The sequence below is a fragment of the Lepeophtheirus salmonis genome, chromosome 14 (assembly GCF_016086655.4).
Source record: "Lepeophtheirus salmonis chromosome 14, UVic_Lsal_1.4, whole genome shotgun sequence".
Taxonomy (NCBI): Eukaryota; Metazoa; Arthropoda; class Copepoda; order Siphonostomatoida; family Caligidae; genus Lepeophtheirus; species Lepeophtheirus salmonis.
This window is the reverse complement of record NC_052144.2, coordinates 26,757,045-26,778,815: the sequence shown is the minus strand read 5'-3', so window position 1 is coordinate 26,778,815 and position 21,771 is coordinate 26,757,045. Positions and strand designations below refer to the sequence as shown.

At 29.9% G+C, this 21,771-nt stretch overlaps 1 protein-coding gene across 1 annotated transcript in view; it reads right to left on the bottom strand.

The window, feature by feature from the left end:
- Positions 1 to 3,075: 3,075 nt before the first annotated feature.
- The window catches only part of LOC121128836 (small ribosomal subunit protein eS25-like), an 84,686-nt gene continuing 65,990 nt past the window's right edge, over positions 3,076 to 21,771 (bottom strand). The window contains exon 2 of the mRNA XM_040724439.1: positions 3,076 to 3,439. Coding sequence (XP_040580373.1) covers positions 3,076 to 3,439 — 364 coding nt within the window. The remainder of the gene's footprint in view (positions 3,440 to 21,771) is intronic.

Here is a 21,771-nt window from a genome sequence, read left to right as displayed (position 1 = left end):
ACAAATATAATCCACATTTAATTTTGATAAAAGCTATTTTAAGTTGTTTTGGTGTTGATGAGTCACATGTTTTAACACCACCACCTCTGTATAAATAGTAGAAAATAAAGACCATATATCATATAATTTTTTGAAACGAAAAATATTCCTTAGGCTGTTATGTTATTTCATTGTTGAACATTTGAATGTTACTCATGCCTTTGAGTGGGTAATTACGGTGTTGATCCTATTAAGAAATATGCTCAAATTTATTCAAATCTGGCGCACCTTCTTTTCAAGCAGCCGTTTGCAAGTATCTAAAGAATTTCTAGCTATAAAAATTGTCGTAGGCATATTAAATCTTGTTGAGCATTAGTTTTTTTACAAAACCCTTGTTATTAGATTAGATTGGAAAATTAAAAATCTTGGGAAACATGGAGTAAATTTAAAACAAATTTGTAAAATCGTTCTAAATGTTATTTAATTGAAGTTTCTAAATTTAAATAAATAAAAAAAAATTAATTGTATTTTTCCTTTTTGTATATGAAACATTTAGATAAACATGAACACATGTAAATTCAAAGATGAGAAGTTCTGTATGTGACATAGTATGATTCTGTTAAAGATATTTACATATATTGGGATATGTAGATACTAAGAAAATATCTTTGGTGAAGGACTAATGAGTGTAAATACTCCCTTCCCTATTGTAGGAGGACAGTCCAAGGAAGAGGACTGAATTAAAATAATGTGATTCTATTTGTCGAAAGACACTGAATATTTGATGAATGAAAATACACGAAATTATAGAAGATTATTTATCTATAAAGTTTGTGATATTTGTCAGTATTTAATTAACCCTAAAAAAACTCTAAGGAAAGAGACAATTTGCCAATGAAAATAACAATTAATTAAAAAACAATTACTGCATTCACACACCCTTAATCAGTAAATTAGTTAAGATGGGACATTTGTAGAATTTGAGCAGAATATTTCATATTTCAAAAGAAAAATCATGCATCAGATAACATATTCCAAAAAAGGGGTGCGATAAAAAATACAACCAATTTTTATCCGTATACATAGCACACTTTAAACATTAAACCTATCAGAATTCAAAGATGATATTATTTTCCATTAATATATCAGTCCTATTTTATCTTAGATTATCTTTACCCTATTACTAATAGGTATTATGACGTTGCTATTGCATTTGAGGAACGGATCTCTTTATTTAAAAGTTGTTTGAAAATATAGGAAGAATAGCAATGGTAATTTTTCATAGAAAATAGTTTTTTGGAATCTTTTTTGAGTTGCTAAGGAATTTCATCATGATGATACAGTACATACTTATACCATAAAGAATGGGAGTCTTATTCCACAAACTTGAAATTTGCATTTACGCGTCTACGTAGATATGTACAGCGTTTTATATCCATATATACACTTTAATTTATAACACTCATTACCGGGAGTACGAATCAGTTCTTACATACCAAATTTAATATTTTATTGTTGGTTTTCCAACTTTTTTTCAAATTTTGTAACAGTTGGTTCGGAAAAGTTGTCATGTGGTCAGAAAATAACCTATGCAATGTTTAATTTACCCAAACGTCATCTTTTTCTGAAAATGTAAAAAGAAGGATGTGCACTATTTGCAAATCATCAAATGTTCTTAACTTTTTTCTATTTTTTTTTTTTTGTTCTATAGGTCATTTTTAGAAATAAACTTGAAAAAACTTTTAAGATTAAAAAAAATTGTCAATCAAAATGGATTTTTTGCAAAATCACTAAATATGTCTTTTTAGTATGTAAATACAAAAATTAAAGACTTTTCATCATTAAATCGATATGTGCGAATCTAAAAATTAACTCGTGTTACAATGCAATCTTGCATCGGTAATTTACAACTTTTACACCCTAGCCGTAATTGATATTCGACAAAAGTTGAAAATGCAACAACTCTAACATACATGATATGTGTGTGTATCATAAGTGGCTGAATACATTATGAGTTTGTATATGGGTTTCTTATTACGAGGAAACCCTTTAAAAGTATTTGTTAGGAATGTATATTTTGAATTCTTTCAAATATATAATTTTGATCAATCATACAAAAAGTCATTCAGCTTTGAAAATATTTATACGAGTACGTACAAATGATTGTGTATATATAATTATAAATCAAATCAGCTTATTAAGTTCATTAAAAGAAACTAGTATTTGAGATGTGCCAAATTTAAATGCATTAAGATGCCTTCAATTACAATTAAAAGAAAATATATTTCATATGAATGTATGCTAATAAATACTGAGATATAGTTTAGCATTGAATAATATGTACAATGTGGGTATCTTTAAACATATATATAAAAAGGGACAATGCAAAATTTGACTACAACTTTTTTTTGGGAAACTTTGTGTTTCAAATCTTTTCGGAAAGAAATTATCCCATTTTTCAGAAAAGGTTGATCATTTAATTTTAAGACAAGACCATAACGTGTTTATATAAATAAAATATTTTTTAAACTTCAAAAATTGTGAGAGCAACAAACGAGATTTATAAAAACCATTCAATCTGATTATATCCACTTCTTCATTTATGTCAATAATGCCTTGTTTAGAAATTTATCAATGTGATTCGCAAAATTCCCATCCACTAATGAATATATTTTTTAAATATTCACACCAAAAATGTAAATTTAATCTTCCTACAATGAGAATGACATATTTCTTAAGATTTTTTATATAATAATTAATTTTTTTCCTATGTCTTATATTCAGTATAGTATTAATAGCATTTTCGACTGATATTTACATTTGCAAAATGGATGGAATAGTTAAACAAATAATAGCAAATTTGAATTATGTAATTATTATAATCGTTCAACTGGTTATTATGTAATTAAAGTAAATTTAATTTCGGGCTTTCTTTCCTTAGCCAGATGGCTAAACGCGTCATAAAACGGATGATCACTAACGGATATTTAATCAGGGGTAATTTATTTATTTTGACTTCATTACTAACTTAAATGTAAACAAATTATTTTCAGGCTATTAGGATTATATTTGAACGACTAAAAGTGGATACATATTTTAATCATTTTTAGCAGCATGTTCATCTTTCCTGACACATGTGTAAATGGATTGAGCACCGTGCTGGAAGACTTGCTTGATGACAACTTTGTAGAGAAGTTCCTTGAGCGTGTTATGAGCAAGAGATCCTCGTACCTGAAGTCTTTTGTTGACGATTAAGGGAGTGATCAATTTATAGGTCGTTACTTCTTGGACGAGCCTGTCATAAGTGGCTTGATCAAAAAGAACCAAATTGTTCAACTTATCGCAGGTTTTTTCCCATGGGCCACTTCTTCTTCTTGGCTTTGCCGCTTGAACCTCTCTCCTAGGGGTGAGGGGAAGTTTGGCAGGTGCCTTTGATTCTTTTTTTGTTCTTATTTGGCGCCTATGAAAATGTACGAAAGGTAACAACATTGTACAATATTGATTATTTATCCCTTGAATGAATCCTAGGTCAGGATCAGGGACTGTATGGTTGAGATACCTTCATTTTGACTATGATGAGTATAAAAGTTATCTTGAAAGAGCTTAAACATTCCCTTTTGTAAGTAAATTACCGTTATTTATCCTAAAATATCTATCATATTTTAGCAAATAAACTTAGTACATACCATTTACATACCTATAATGTCGTTGAATATGTTATGAAAGTATCATTTATAGAAGATTGAAAAACTGTCATATTTAATATTAATATCTTTGCCATTTATTGTTATTACGACACAGCTGCTTTGAATAGGGAATAAAAAGAGGGTAAAATGACTTACTGACTTTATTTTATAGTTTGTACATATACGACCGTCCCAGGTGTTTTTGTCTGCCTTATATATCTACATATCTCTTCTGATGAGTTCTCATTAATATGGGGAGACTGCATACCATTTTTCCTATTATAGTTATATAGAGTATATACATATTAATGTACATTGGAAGAAGTTTTGACATGTGGCAGAATTTAATCAGCAGCTCTGCAATTCATCACACCTGGCTTTTTATACATCAAATACTCGGTAACGAGAAGCAACATGTCGTAATGCAACTCCATATGAAATTTGTCTAATGCAAACAGTGTCAAAATAATTGATTGGAACTGTCATTATGTGTTAATTAAGTGTAAAAAAAAATAGGAGATACATGTATCTAAGGCCATTAAATTTGCTTTACTCTACTCTCTGGTTATAAGAAAATTTGCTGAAAATTTTCTATTAGACATAGAAGTTAACTTCTCAGTCCAGCATTTCTTTTTTAACAATTATAGTATTGACTTAAACAATTTGAGTCATTGTTCCCATGGATCTCCAGTCTCCAGCAGCATCCGCAGGGGATTGTCTGGAGGGCTTGTAACACTCCCTCCTCCAAATTAGGGAATTTTAGATTTTTACTAGTAAATTGAACATTTTAAATTAAATTAATTTTTTCAATTTTTTTCCAAAAAATTTAAATTTTTATTAATAGATAGGGATTTTTGAAAAAATTTCTTCGCAAAATGTAATATTTGAATTTTATTTTCCAAAAAATTAAATTTTTTAAAATTTTTATAAATAGCCGTAGATTTAGGATTTTTTTTTTCCAAAAAATTAAATTTTTGGTTCCAAAAATTTAATCTTTGAAATTTTTTTGTAAAAAAATTAAATTACAAAAACTAAAATAATAATAATAAATATATATTTATATAATTCTGTGGATGCCTCTGGTTTCACTCTAGATTTTGAGTGCTACGATTTTACATATCGCTTTTTATTTAACGGAACTTTAAATGAAAAACCCCACTCTACATAGCGATCCACTGACTGATCAAATCTGTAATTAACTAGGTACTGCTTTATTCTTTTTTATTTATAAGTTATAAAATAAACTTTCTTTTAAAAAAAAAAAAAAAATAATAATATATTGAATTTTATTTTTATCAAATTTCCCTGGAATTCAGCTTAATTGTTCTAATTGCGTCGGTCCTGAACGTTGATCTGCTGGACTAAAATTAAGTCTTGCTGAATATCCGTATTATTAAATTAAGATTCCATGAGTAAGTAAGATTGGTGTAATTACCTTAATAAATTCAAGTATTTTTTCCCGTTTTAATTTTGAAGGAATGATTAAGAGAAGAATGAAGATCACTAGTTGGTAATTAGTCATTATCTTGAGTCCTTTGACCAAAAGAAAAACCTTGAGAGTAGAACAATCAAATATTCCTCCTGATTCCTTAATAAGACACAATTAAGCCTTTACTTAATCCATATAATAATACTCAATTCACCTCTTGCTCATAAAATGACCTAATTACAGTCTATTATCAACCTTTATTAATATTTACATAATAAATACTAATATTGTCTAAATTGCTGTCCATATGAAATATGGCTTTTTAATCCACTCTAAGGGACAGAATGATTCAAAGAACTATAATCATATCACATGACCTCCTCAGGGTGGTCCTCTTTTTTAACCCTATCTTTATATATATAATAATGAAGATATACCAGCAATGCCCATAAGGGTTAATCAGTCAGAGCAATCATAAAATTAAATAATATTTTATAAATATGTATGTTTAAAAAAACATTTCTTTAAGTCAAGTTTTTCTTACATTATAATTATGATAATTTTTTTATATCTTTGCATTTTTTATTTATAGGTATAAGATGTTTGATTGTTGGGTATGTAGATACTTTTGAGGTAGTTACACTAATTTACTTCAGTAACTTGTATGCAATGTTTGTTTGTTTTTTGACATTTTCATGCCTGTCGGTGTACAAATGGCTCTTTTAAAAATCATGTTATTATATCAACAATGGAATTCCATGACTATAGTCGTAAAAAATATGGCCTTCTACTATATTTAAAAAAAGAAATAAAAAATTAACGTGGTCACTTGGACATTTAAGACAATGTTGGGTAGGAGATGAGATCAGCTCTCATGACCTTTCGTTACATTATCTGTGACCTAAAGGAAATAAACGCAAATCCCACCGCATATATAGACAAGAATCACTACGATGTTGATCCTCAATTCTACTACGAATCTAGCAAGGACTAATTTTGGTGTACTTTGATGTTTTCTCTTCATTGATAAAATAGTAATTATACATAAACCCTGTTCAAGTAGTGACTGCAAAAAGTATCACGCTCGTCCAAACTTAACCACGTAGTAAAATTATCAAGGATTCCCTTTTTTTAAGGATAAAAATTCAGTGTTTTAGTTGCTTTTCAAAACTTTTTTTTTTGTAGGGGAGGGGGGTTAAAACGCAATAAAGTTAGACAAAAAAAAACATTGAATAAATATTTTTGTTCCCTTTTTTATCATGAATTGTGATATTATAATGATAATTAGCGTCAGAGAAATGTTCGGATATCAAAATTAATTGGGTGCTTGCTTCTTCAGCATAAATCAACTACACGTTGGTGACAGGCACCAACGTATCTATGCCGTCACAAGAAGCAGATTTATTTTCTACTCAGTGTTCTCTGGAGGCTTTTTTGTAAGGGTGACATGAAAATATCATCGTAATTGTAGGTATTTTTAATGATTTATAGTGAAAACAGACAGTAGATGACAAAATCATCAGCAAACTAATTACTAGCAAATTGAATTCTCAATTCCTTTGGACTGAGCAATTTATATTTATGGCCAGAAACATAATATATTTCAGATGTATGCTCCATATATAATTTTAAACTTTTTATTATTAGACAAATAAGTGATGTTCAGGATATATTTTTTAGTATTCAATTTGTCAGATGGATTTGCACTGATTAAGTATAAGTAAACATTAAAAAAGTATTACATTTACTCCATCTGACCTAGGAATCTTCTTTAAAGCCCATATGCATGAAGTATATTTCCTACTGTAGGAACGACCGGGGCTCTAACTTATGCACATTGAGTTCAAGAGAATAATTTCTCCCAATCGGTTTGTCCATTGAGCTACCTCGTTCCATATTATTTTTATACGTTAATAAAATGCTTGTGTGTGGGGCATAAATTAAATTAGCCCAGATTTATGTAGAAAGTAAATTATCAATCTAAAAAATTACTGCCAGCACGGTTGAATTAGTAAAAATATATTATACTAAATTCATTTTTTCTAATCTCTATACAAATATCAACTTTTCCTCACTTACATAAAATAATTAAGGCCGTATTTTGTTCTCTACTCTCGATATGTCTGTTTTTTTCCTTTTAGAAGTGTTCTGAAGGTTAATTGATTGAATTAGAAATAATCCTTGTTAAGCTGTAAAAAATTCCCAAAATATATTAAAGTAGGAGGAATTGATTAACAATAACTATTGTTGGACTTCCCCTCCGTTTCTTCAGGGAGAAAAGGTCGTGATATACAATAAAAGTAATTACTTGCTACATAAAAATCAATGAGGTATTGTATAGGTATGCAATTTGTTAATCTCATTAGGTTTTATTCCATGACCATATCCGCAATTTTTTATATCAATGATCAATTAATTATATCATTTCATTTTGATCCATTGAAATCACTCATGCATAATGTTACAAATAAATATAGGTAGGAATTATATAACTGTGAAATCAGGAATTTTATAAAGTTCCACCACTTGACGATCAATAATTTTCATTATTAATTAAAAAATGATAGCCTTATTATAGAAAGCATATAATTTAATTTTAAATCATTGCATATTTCTAATCACAGGTATTGTATATAAACCCTTTATTTCAAATGATGAGTCTCATTTTTTTATTTGCAAAAGGAACCAGTGTCGTAGTGAGGATTTCACACCTTATAAATGTAGTTTTTCTTAGTTTTCAACAGTCTTAGAGTCCTTATATTCCTTTTCTCAAAATTTTCCCAGGCCTTTAATTTATACTTAAATAAATATTAAAAGGGTTTTATGCGATTTTTTTAAAAATTGTCTTTAAAATTATAGATTTGCCGATAAAATCTAAGTCTCAAACTTCATTTAAACATTTTTTGCACTTTATTTATGCGTAAAATCATTTTTTTGTTAGTTATTTTTTTTTTAGAATAAAGAAAACTTGTTTGAAATCTCCTCAAAACAAGTTTGCTGAACAAATAGCTCATTATGAAGGAAGATGTCTGGTTTCTTGTTATGAAATTTGAATTTGTATGTAAAGACTTAATTAAGAACTGCAAATATAATATTGATGAAGTTGTATTGATATCCTCCAGCTAAAATTCTAAGGATTTGTGTTGTTCTATCCCTTATATTACTCTCGCTACTTTTACAAACTGCTTGTACAAAATTTAAACTTGTACACAACATGTGTTATATGCATTATTATGTGCTACATGAGAAAAGGATAAAAACGAAGGAAAATATTTATCTACGTGCCATAGATTAGTCTTTAAAAAAATTCACTTCTTCTTTTCTATAACTTAATATACTTACTTCCTTTAATTGAATGTACTATGAATCAATTAAATCCAGAAAACAACACATTTTAATTTGCTGCTGACACTACTAAGTAAATAGAGGTAGAAAATTTAATAAATATAATTTCAAAGGAGAATGCCAATTTTGTCATAGTTTATGGATGGGAAAATGTTTTCTGGATTGATGAGAAATTTTGTTATAGAAAAGAAGGATCTTTTTCGGCAAATTAATAGGCAGAAAAACTTTTATAACTAGAAGGAACACTAGGTAGAGCTCAAAGCATCCATCTAAAATAAAATTTAGTAATGTATCTAAATTATTCCAAAGGTATAGTCTAATTTAATCTTCGTACCAAGTTTGATCCAAATCGATCCGTAACTTTTGCTGTAATCCTGGTGACTAATAAATGAACCAAAAAATCAAAACATTAGCCCCGATTACTTTGTTTGCTGACGTAAAAAAAAAGTAGTACAGATCACTAAAACATCTCAAAATTGAATAATACATTATAAATATATAAAATAAGCCTAAAATTATTAAATAAAATATTTAATATAAATGCTGCTTACCCTGTTTTTATCATTTGTTACAAATCATCATCGACTTTATTATTGATTTTATTTCCTGAATAGTTTTCAAAATATCCAAATTTTAAGACAAATATATTTATTTATTTAGTGCGAGTAAATATGTTTATAATGTCAACTAATGTATTTGTTTATTTTTGTTGTTCCATCCCTTTTTAGTATATCCCGTGTACATTATATACTTTTTTAAATAAGTATACAACGAAACCTCATGCTACGGAAGGAGAAATAACTCATGTTCATATTGTATGGAATAAAACAACTTATTACGAATTTCATGTTACAATTAATTTTTTATACATACCTGACATTCATAAAAACACATACTTATATTTTACGTCCAACCTATGTTTATATCCATTTCCAAGCATTTCTGCCAATTAACTTCTACCTATGTACATACATATAAGGATTTTAAAAGGAAGCAAACATCTGATAAGTGTACTCATCCTTGACTGGCTTTTAAAACCAATTACGTTGTGTGTTTATTATTTATATGAACTTGCATATATATGAATTAAACATATTTCAATCTTAGACATCAACTTTAATGTATGAGCTTTTATGGATGTGAAACAATACAAATAATAACATTTAAAAATACTTAAATTGCTCTTGTTAAAGACACACACACAAATGGTTGGATCTATATATGTACTTTTGTACAATTATGGGTCAATGAACAAGACTCGAACTGAATAAAACAATCAGCCAGAAGCAACAAGTTCCTGATTTATTTATTCATTTCCTTGTAGATACACACATTCATATGTAGATACAATTATTATTCTGAAAGAATTCATGCCATAAGGGTCCTTCAAACATTACAGGTATATTAAGCTCATTCTAGAAATCATTCAAAATGTGTTTGACTTAACAAGTTATTTATTATGTTTGAATGGAATGAAATACAAAAGAGATGTACTGGTTACAAAATTTGTCCGAATACGGGGCATAATCTGTTTCCTTAACAAACTTTGCTCATAATGAGATTCACCTTAGTCAATATTAAATAATGACGTCTATCAGGATTTATTATTCTCTAATAAGCCATTATTATTAAAATAAACAAACAAGTTATTCTTGTTCAATTGTTTGTCTCAACAGCAATAACAATGAAAGATGATACTTAAAGTTTCACTGAACGAGTTCAATTACTTAAGTAAACTACTTTAGATAGTGTAATCCTAGTAAAAATAATGTCATCCAGAATATGTTTTAAAATTTGAGATATAAAGCAATAACCGATTGCAGGAGGAGCTGGTTCTATGATTTTTCTTTGTGGGAGCTTTGTTAATTATTATTTTCAACTTCTCCAACTTACATATAATTTATTCCGACTCTAATTAGGGGGGGGTTAATTTATGAAAATGAGCAAATTAAATTTTGAAACATCTATGCAAATACCATTAGGAGTATTTTTTATCAATCGTAATTTATCTTTTGGATATTTTTGAATTGATGTAAAAGTATAAATGCATTTCCCAAGTTACATCCAGATTAATTATGAATAAAGATGCACAATAATGTAAAAAGATATCCGGTCAAAGACCTATGTTATGTTTTACAAACATAACTTTTTAATTAAAATACAACACAAAATCAAATTAACAGATCACTCTAAAAACTGGGCACCCCAGTACACACGCTAACATAAAAATTTAGAGGAAGTTGACCTTTTTTGTGACCTTTTCTACGACCTCAAAATTCCAAAAATAATAGAGGGATTTTCTTAATAAACAATTTGATTCATTTCATAATTTTTACTTTCTTTTAGAAATTATGTTTTATTTTTTTAAATATTTCAACTATTCCTAAATGGTCCTTTAAAGAAAAAGATATCGTTCTGTCCTTTTCCCTCTTAATAAGATGTCCTTCATATCCCCAATACATCTTAAATACAATTCTTTAAAGTAAAATTAATTAATTTAAACACTTATTAAATTATAATTAAATTTTTACGCAAAGAAATGCAGTTTGAGGATCATTCATCCGCTTGTAAAAAGTTCACTTTTCATTAACTTTTATTTTTGTTAAGTTAAAAAAAGTTTGTCAACTTTAACACCCATTGCATACATAAATTTCAACAATTTCCATTTTTTTGTTTCAACTTCCCCTTTTGATGAAGCGAGTTGAAATGATACAGAAACGATGATTGATAAATAATAACAGAAAACATTTATTTGACAAAAAAATATATATGTCTCTCAGACTAAATAAGCACGTTTAACTATGAAATTCAAATTATTTATGGATTTTAACATAGTTAAGCATAATTTAAATACATTCATTTGATACCTTTGAGAGTTTCTTAACTATGTATGGTACTCAACGATTGGTTAGCATCTACTTGATATATTTCTTTATTTTTGTTGCTTATAGATCCATAATATATCCTTGAATTTAATTGAATTTCTATGATGGAAACAATTTAAACAATTTTATGAGCAAGAGATTTGATCTGATTCTTCAAAGAATTCACCCATTTGTAAAAAAAAAACTATGGAAAGAAGATTGTAGATTTATTTTATTACCTTTATAATCTCATTTTTATGTGTATTTGAGTATTATTCTCAAGGAAACTCCTAATATTTACATATGAATGTGGCCTTAATTCTACATATGTATGATTGATGATATTATTGTTGTATTTTTTATATCAAGTTTCAAATTTATAATATATTAATAATGAATTCACATTTGATATTATGACAATTTTTAAATAAAATAAACTAAATTACATTTTTTTTCCTTGCATTTTATAACTGAATTAAACAAATGGCATTGTACTTTGTATATTTATGAATGCCATTAGACCACTAATTCACTCTAATTTATAGGCAAATAATGCATATAAAAGAGATACATACATATTTTGTTTCTTATTAATAAGAAAAATATGGAAACCATAAATTAACAGAATTATATATTTACATGTAGGAATCATACATTGTTGATCGAAGCAAAGAGACTCCAACGGCCTTGCTGAAATGCACTCGTAATATTTCTATCTACATTTACGTAACACTTAGGAACATAGGGTGGATCTAGAGTTATAAAAAATCATATTATAATTTTCAAACCTCGACAAGTATCAAAATAGAGAGGTTATGTGATTTAAAATGTGACGTGGTTGTAAGAGGGAAAATGCCAGAATAAATTAAATTTTGGAAGGAAAAAAAATACTCACGAGGCATTTTCTCTCCGCCAATCAAGAACTTTTTAAATCACGGAAATTAATTATTTTTATAGTTGATCGTAGATTATAATATGCAAAGTTGTTAGAAATAAATTGCGTGCACACTTATAATATATGTTTATAGAGGGAGTAGGAGAAGGTCTACGAAATTAACAAAATTAAAGATATGTTGGATATTGGACAACCGACTTTTTGAGTATATTTGAAATTTTTAAAGTATGGAATTAAATATAAAGTTCTATATTTACGTCATTTTAGACTCGTAGTATATATTCTTTTCTAAATAAGGTGAACTAAAAAAAAGGGAGAGCGGGTGGTAATGTACGTCTCATTTAACTTTTTCTGAATTTCTGAAAAAAAATAAACTGGGCGAGAGGAACTAAATTTGGGCGGCAAATTTTTATGCGGACGTCATATATGTGGGTGGTCTGAAAATTTTCTGACCTAACAAAGATACAATATATTTTTCTGATTTTTTCTTTCTTTTTTCAACAAGGTCTCCTTGTAACTCTACACATTTATCCCAGCCCTGCCCCCATCTCTGTAACCTTTCCAAATAGTCCTCAGACTTTTTATCTACAAAATAATTGTTCACAAAAGTGATCTTTTTCATTTGACGAAAATATGCCTTCAGCTCGTCGAGTAATAACGCGTAGTATGCTCATGTAATTAGTTTTTCTTTTTGGAGATGATTAATTAAATTAACTTCATGACTATTCCAAAAACAGTCGCCATCACTTTCCCCAAATTTCAAACTTCGTTTGACACAGTTGATATGCCGCATTCAAAGTGATACAGACTACTAAATGTTTTAAATTTTTTTAAATAATGTGGTTTTACAATTTCAAATTTATTTTGTTTTTAGATTGAAAAAACCATGTTAAATTGAATTTTGGAAGTATATCTTTGGAAGAATCATTGAAATATAAGGGCATTATTTGTGATAGAGGGTAGAGGTGATTGTCGAATTATGATGGTTGATAACATAAAGAGTCTAAATAGATATTGACAATTCTTAACGTGAGAGGGAGTGTCAAATAATTAATTATAAATATTTTAAGTTAAAACATTACCTGACGGTACATTGAATGTAGGTGTTCTTTTTGATAATCCAGATAACAGTAAACATGTTGTATGAACAAAGAAAAATATCCAGAATCTAATGTCCATAACAATAGATACTAATAAATATCATCAGTTCATTTTATTTTTTATTTCGTTCAAGGTTCAGCCATTATTTCCGTTACGTAGTTAGTGTTTCCCTGGGTAAATTCCAACTACCCAGAGGGAAACTATGTGTTACATCAGGACTCCACTCCGGGGTACAAGGCCAGGACAGCGCAGCAATGGCTTGAGAAGAATTTTTCAGATTTCTGGAAACACAATTCATGCCTAGGCTAAAGGATTTTTTAATAAGGTTATTGTTCTGTATATTCTATGTAAGAATAATATATTATATCAGGGTTCCCAGGGATTTTTAGTTCCCCTTTGTTCAAAACAATATTGAACTGGTCTAGTTCAATTATTCGAGTCAAGGTAGAGTACTATAAACTTTCATATTCGATAAAAGCCTTCAAAAAGTGCCCCCTAGGCTCCTCCCTATCTGTGCCACTGTCACAAAATAAATAGTCCAAGCGTTCGTCTTTACTTTATCAGCCATTTAAATCATATTTAAAAAAGTCAAAACAAATATAAAATTTGAATTTTTTGTAAGTACTATTGGAACGGAACGTTAGAATATCATTTTTAGCGTTCAAAGTTCAGCGTTAAAAAAAATCCGTTATGTTCATTGAACGTATGTTCTATGGAACGTCGTTCAATTTTGTGTTCATTTTACAAGCCTGAATGAAATATTTACGGTTATCTAGTTGTGCATTTAGTTATGTCAAATAAAAAACAGACTCTTGTTTGAATCATTATCAGTTATGTAATGAGCCATCAACGGTAGAACTATGAAGCTTGATATTTTTTTTTAAGAAGAAGCCTTCGTTAACCATTCCGTTAATGAACATCCTTCCTATAACGCAGTTAGTGAACAAGGCAAAAAAGAAACCGAATCATTAAAACCTATTTTATAATATGATAAACAGTTGAACGATAAATATAATTCAATTATTTAGATTTTGTATTATTTTTTAACAGTCTTGCTTCCACTTTGCACGCATACATATCAATTCTAATGCTGAATATTCATGTTCGAAAATAGGTAAGACATCGAGAAATAATAAGTCAATATTTTAAAATAGTCATAACAACATGAATTTGTAGTTTAATAAAGATATAATTTGTTATTCTTATTGTAAAAAATATTTATTACTTTATACAAAAGTGAATTAAAATTACTTTTGTAAAAAATATGATTTTGGCAGATGAAAATATATCCCAGTCTTAGGGGTATATATTACACGGGTTACCGCATTTAATTGGGGTCTCCATGGCTTTAGAAGGAGGCGGCTATCCCGTCTACATGCCCTTAAGGTGTGTACTAAAAACAACATCTTATAAGTGTTAAATACCTGTTGAACAGTGTTACCTGTAGTAGCGTTCGTAACATTAATACTCGTAGACTAATACACTTATTCCATAGTAGAAGTAGCTTATTACTTTGTAGTTATTTCTTTTTTAGATGTTGTGATCAAGTTATAACTTGTACAAATTACAATTGATTTGTCATAAGACGTTTTATTTAATTATGAAACCAATAATTATGATAACTGATTAAAAACTGATGATAACATTTCATTTTGATTTATTAAAATATCTTATATACTAAGTATCAACCAGTACGTTCCTTGGATTATTTTATGTACTATAGAATACGTATGAATCAGTAACAAGGTTAAAATTCAAAATTGTACCCATAATATTTCAATAATTACATTTTACCTACAACAAGGACTGTAAATTATTCGTTCAAAATGTGTTGCAGCTTGTAAAGTTACCATTATACAAAGTCAAAAAGGTGAGGACTTGGACTCGTGAATCGACTTGAGTCCATATTTTGAAACTTGCAACTCGACTTGATCTCACAATGACTCGAAATTTGATTCGGACTACAGAGCTAAAACTCGCAACTTGACATGGACTCAAAAGCTATATATTTTAAACTCAAGAAAAGCTCTAACAATGTGGATACTATATTATAGTTATGGATCTTAAATAAACTCAACATAAATCCGAGGACTTGAGATGGACTTTAGGATTAAGTGTTCAAAAACTTAGACATGTGAGTCAATACATGAGACTCGACTGGGACTTGTTGTATAAGGATTTTTTTTCCCCACTGTTATTCCACCTGTAAGAAAAATGAAATATCTGGAATTTGCCCACATCTATAAAAGAAGGATATCCGAGGGGCTCAATCCCATGTTTATTCTTATGAATACCTGTTTTAAAATGCACTATACTATTTCAATTATTAATAATTATCATAATATCCGGCCCAGCGAGCACACCTCAAATAAAACTACTCAAACTAAATATATATTTAAAGTTCATCATTTACAGACCGCAATGTTATTTCTATATAAGTTGAAATCAATTAGGATATTATTCGTAGATACGTATGAAGACTTATATTTGTACAATTCCATTTATGTTTGGGGAAAAGGCTTAGGTCTTATTATATTATTATTACTTTGACAGCTTTATTATTATAAAATTTCAAGGAAAAATACCAAATAAAATAAAAACTAGATTATTTTTTGCGATATTCCTTTTATGTACATAAAACTGATGTATAAATACAAGAAACAAATGGAATCAGTTCCTTATCTAAATTATCATCTTAAAACATAAATAAGTATGAGGGCAAAAAAAAAAAAAATGAATAGACTCATTGAAATTCCGTTTACGTGTGAGGGACTAAAGAATGAGTATAAAGAGGTGTTATTGACCATTGAATGAGCTACTCATAATCATCAAAACATTTTCTCCACGTACTCAATGAAAGCATTTAGGGCGTATCCTCTAATCGAAATCCATTAGAGGCAGAGCAAAATGACTAGACACTTTCATTGAACATGTATTTGTGTCTTGAAATTATTAAATTAGTTTAATATGAAGTCTCATTTGAACGTTTAGAAATATATAATAATATGAAAACACGGGAGTGACTGGTGGCACTTTGTAATTTTGATTGTATCTTTCAACTTTCCCTCCAAAAAGAGAAAGAACAACGGGTTGTACTCAATTAGTAGCTAGCCAATTCTTCCCAGCTATAAGCCTATTTTTCATTTAATTAGATAATTGTTCATAGCCACAGGTAAAAATCAACATGCTAACCCCAAGGGTAATAGAAATACAAGGTTATACCATAACGCGTGTACGACTGATGTTTGACTTCCAAAACACACTTTTAAAATTGACGTCATAGTAGATGAGTGATTGCGTGTTTCGTCAAAATCTGTTTTTCTTGCCAAGCAATCGGTACAAAAAATTAAATTAAAAATTCTAGTAAAAGTGACGTCATAGACTATGACTGGTTACTTGTTTTTTTTTTAATCTGGCTGTCTTGCCCAGCAGTCGCTACAATACATCAGATTAAAAATTCTAGCAAGCCCGATCACATGATGGTCTAACCTTGTATTTCTATTAACATTGGACCATAACATTTGGAAGAATGTAAAGGAGGAGAGAAAGAATAATACTCATGATGTTTCATGAGGTCAGCTACAATCAGTTTTGACAGGAAAGGAAGGAAAAAAGGATATAAACAAGGATATTTACTGAAATTATTCCGATGCCGATCCCCAATTGTACTTTGAGTCCAACAAGGACTTACAATTATAACTCTGCAACAAATATTCAGGCATATACTAGGTCTTTTATGACAACACACAAACATTCAAACAGGTTTTGAATATAATTTCCTAAATCCTAATTTAGAATTATATTCACAATGGTTAAGTAGAGATTCGAGTTCAATAACTATTTGTGACATTTTACAATATGGAACTTACCACAATATTTTTTGATGGACTACTGCTAATATGGTTTAACTTTAGGTAAAACTGTTTATTAATCCATAGTCTATAATCCATCAAAAAATCTTGAGGTAAGTTCCATATGTTTTTTACTATAAAATTATTGCATTTTTTCCAAGCTGAGCGCACAGTCACAATCAAAAAAGATTAAGGTCGATATATGCCCATAGCTAAAACATTATAAAACTTATAAAATCATTATTAATTATTAAATATATATTTTGTTAAAACTGATATTATTTTTGAGGGGATTGGAGGTAATATTTCCAAACTGCCTATTAATTCATCACCATTTGCAAATATAATGTGCTAATGAGAGTAGGTATATTTAATGACAAATATGGAATGCATGGAGATAGATTGATTGTCAATTGCAAAAATAACAAATAAGACCTCTTTTATGAATGATCAATTAAATTTGCTTACAAAATTAAAATAAGTAATGCTTAATCGCTAAAGTTTGTATTTTATCTTAAAAGGATTGTAAACTTCATCTTGTTCCATATTGAGGATGGGAGAGGGGAGCATAGATCCAAAAATTGTCAATACCGTTATATAATTACTTATTTATAAATATATACTAGCAGAGAACGCACCCTCTGCGGATGTAGTCCTCTATTATAGCGTCCCATTGCTGGCTGGCAGTGGCTTTGAGGGCCTCGATGCTTAGATGATGAACACTGCATGCCTTCCCCTCGACATGGACCCTAAAGGTGTAGTCGAGGTTATTTGCGTCGGGACTGTAAGAGGGCCGAAATTGTCAAGAAGAACTCCAAAGACTCATTCAAAAGAGTATTACAACAGAAGAAATGAGTTTCTTTCATTGCAGTTGCCCAAATTGGTCTCTGCACCCTTACAAGGCTCCTCCCACCCACTTTTTTAATAGCTTTTTGGACAGTCTATTGTGAAACAACGATATATCTTACATGTGCCCTCATGGACTTAGGGTTATTGGTCTGGGCTGTTTTCTTTAACTCCTCCGAGTCCATTTTGGCCTCTTTGACAGAGCCCTTCTTCTTCTCCAACGTTTTGGACATGATGATGGCGTAGACAGTGGTCCGGCGCAGGTAAACTGCTTGCAGTGCAGGAATGAAAATTCGACAATCACGTTCAGGTGTCATTTTCTCGACTTGTAGGTAAATTAGAGAGCTCAGGTTTATTTTGTTTTGTAATTAATTGTTTATGCTTTAATATATCGAACTATGAATTAAATCAAAGACTCAAATTCAAATTTCAATTAGTATTGGTTGAAATTTCAATGGAACATCAATTAGAGACAATAACTTCAATATTTAATATTTTTATATTATTTTCCCTTACTCTATTCTACTACTAAAATCATTTATAGTCTACAAAAGTGTTGGAATTTTATTGCCTCTGTTTGTGTATGCGCTATGGTTGTTAAACACGCACACATACAAACAGTAATTTCAAACCAGAAATATTTTTATACTTTATGGCTTTATTTGGTACATATGTTTGTAATCATGTATACGAACTATTTCAATTTCTGTAAAGAGCTACTGAATGATCAAATAAACATAAAACCACATACAGTAAAGGCATTAATATTAACTAAATGTTCATACATTGGTAACAACATCCGGCCAAATCAACGGAGGGTTAATGGATTTAATCCGTCAATCATACGATTACTTTCAATTAGTATGGAAGTGGAAATTTATTTTCGAGGACAAAACAGATTTTATCATCCTTTAATATATTTAACATATCATCTATTATTTATATTCAAATATCAGCAATGATAGTCACTTAATTGATTTAGTTAAGCTAAAAGAAATAGATAGATTGATAAAAAAATCCATAGAATCGACTCATACACTTTATTACTGGGTGAGGACTCAAAAATTAGAATCTTCTTTAAGTCCATCTAGCCTCAGTTCTAAAATTCTAACAATTTTTTACTTGACACTATTCGAAAGAACTAAAAAAGTGCTACAATTTGATGTTTACTTTGTTTTTGTACGATTAGAAATGTCCAGCAACAAGGAAAACAGCATAGTGTGGAAGATCTCCTCCGCGCACAAGTGGATCCCAAGGATCTTACCATAGTTGAAGAGCACTTTCCCCAGGGACAATTATTTGTTTAACCAAAGTGTGTTTCCCAGCACACACGTCCAAGAAGTTGCGGCATTTCTGCAAGGGAGAGCAGGGCTGCCTTATGGCTGGAAGATTCTAGTCTTTGTCCTCACCCGATGTGAACCCCCTGAACTTCGCTGTTTGGAGCGTCTTTGAGGTCTAGAAGAACAAGACTTCCCACTCAAATGTCCATATCCTGAAGGTTGTGATCACGGAGGAGTGAAACATTTTATGCTCGGACTTAATCAAGTTCAGCTGTGCTTCTGTTCGTTTTATTGAAGCCATAATTTCGAATGGAGGGGGATTGAATAAAAAGTGTAGAAAATTGTTGAATTACCAACTTTTTGTTCAGAAGTTTGCCATAAAAATGGGACAACATAAAAATATAAAGAAGTGAAAAAACCTTTTAATATGTTTTAGTCTTTGAGTCCTCACTCTAAAATTATACCATTTATTCACAATGGGTAAAATAATTTTTATGTGAATAATGATACAAATATAACTTTCTTTATCTTCCCTGATAAAAAATATTTATTGCTACACTTCAAATAAAACCTAAAATCAGTATGACCAGTGATAAACGTACCCAAGGAGTTCAGTTTTCCTTCCGAAAATCCAAGAGATGATTCCACCTCCCAAGGCTAACTCTTGGGAGCATCACACGGATTAACGGCAATAGTCAAGGTTCGACCAAAGTGCCTGCCATTTATCTATGTAATGGGATCTATCTGAAAATATATATGATTTTAGTCAAGAAAGTTATTTTGCCATATTTTCGTTCGATTTATTTTGTCCTTTTGAAGGCTAGGAAACAGATTGGAGATCATTGTGTCCAGAGCAAAACTAGATGGAACACTTTTTGTTTTGAGAAGACGCTTTATTAATGCTTTCATCGTAGGTATTGACGATGTGCAGACAAACTATCGTTGCACGACGCTGTGCCTCTAAAAAAAGGGGAATCATTCCAAAGAATACCTCCAGCCCCGGTGTGGGCGTCGAACACATAGTATGACAGAGACCAAGTAATCCTAGTCTCTGGATTTTTGTCAAGAAGAGTTTGTTGCCCTGACGTAATATTGTGTGCCTAAATAAGAGTTCTATATGTTAAGGCAGGTTTGACGACACTAAAGTAAACCCAGATTGCCTGGCGTGGGCCAAGACCCAGGTTTCATTCATTGCATGGAGAAGCTTCATAGCTTTGGACAATTTTGCTCCAAGATGAGTGTGGAATCTAAGTTTTAAGTACAATATAATCCTGAGATATTTCATCTCTTGAGAGTATTGTATTTGTTGGCCTCCTGTTGAAAGGCATGGTCGAGGTGAAAGTGAATGAGTTTTTTTTATGTGAGAAAATTGTGGCCTCAGTCTTGGAGAGATTAAAAGTTAAACCCTTTTTATCTTCCCTAATTACTCAGAGGTATTTACTGCACATACCCCCAAAGACTAAAATATCGCTTTAATATCTTTGGTATACGATATTTCTAAAGGATTTATCAGCAGGTATTTTATCCTCCACATTTATGTTACAGGAATGAAATATATCCTTACATTTAAAAGAGCATATTTTAGCCAAATCAATCATTTTCGTTGGAAAATTATGACAAATTTGCATGAATATAAAAGAGGGTATATAATTAATCATAACTTAAGAAGCACTGACATTGATCATAATTTGCCACGAGTTTGATGAAAAACATCACATTCTTTCACAAAACCCAGTGTGGGCAAGTATTTGAAAGATAATTTTTAGTGCTTGAGCAGGGTTGGGAATTACGTTCCCAGTTTATAAGTCCGATTTTAATTTTTTCCATGATTTGAGATTAAAACTTCTACTTTTTTTTTAAATTTTAAAATTAACTTTTGCCTAAATTTTCAACTATATAGATCCATTGGTTGAATCGATATAACTAAGATTATTTTCTTAAAAATACGTAAAGGGGGGCTATGTATTATTGTATACAGAGTAAATTAGACCAATCTTTAAACCCTTTTAACTTTTGCAATTAAAAATTTCAGGCTGAAACTTTGGAATGCTTAATAATTGTAAACAAAAATTTCATTCATTTTGAAGAAATATGAGCCCATAAATTCGGTTAATATTATTTATGACAAATATCTAAACATATTTGTTTGTTCCATGTCCCAAGAGACTACCTACAAGTGTGAATTATATTATTGCAATACAATTTCCGTACAATTTTTTAAATTCAACCTAGTCTTCTAAGAGAGGATTCGTAAGGAGGGGAAGATAAATAACTTGGGGTTTCTTAAAATATGGATAAATACTCTCCACCCTCAGACTGGCCTGGGGGTAGTTAGAGGAGTTCATTGGATATATGTGATACTTTGGCGGTGGTTTTTAAGCATCCAGGGGTACCCTCAAGTATCACTTGCAAAAAACCATGGCTTTGAACTATTTTTTGATATTAGAGGGGGTTCCTGGGATGTATGGGATGTTTTGGCGGTGTTTTTTGACTAT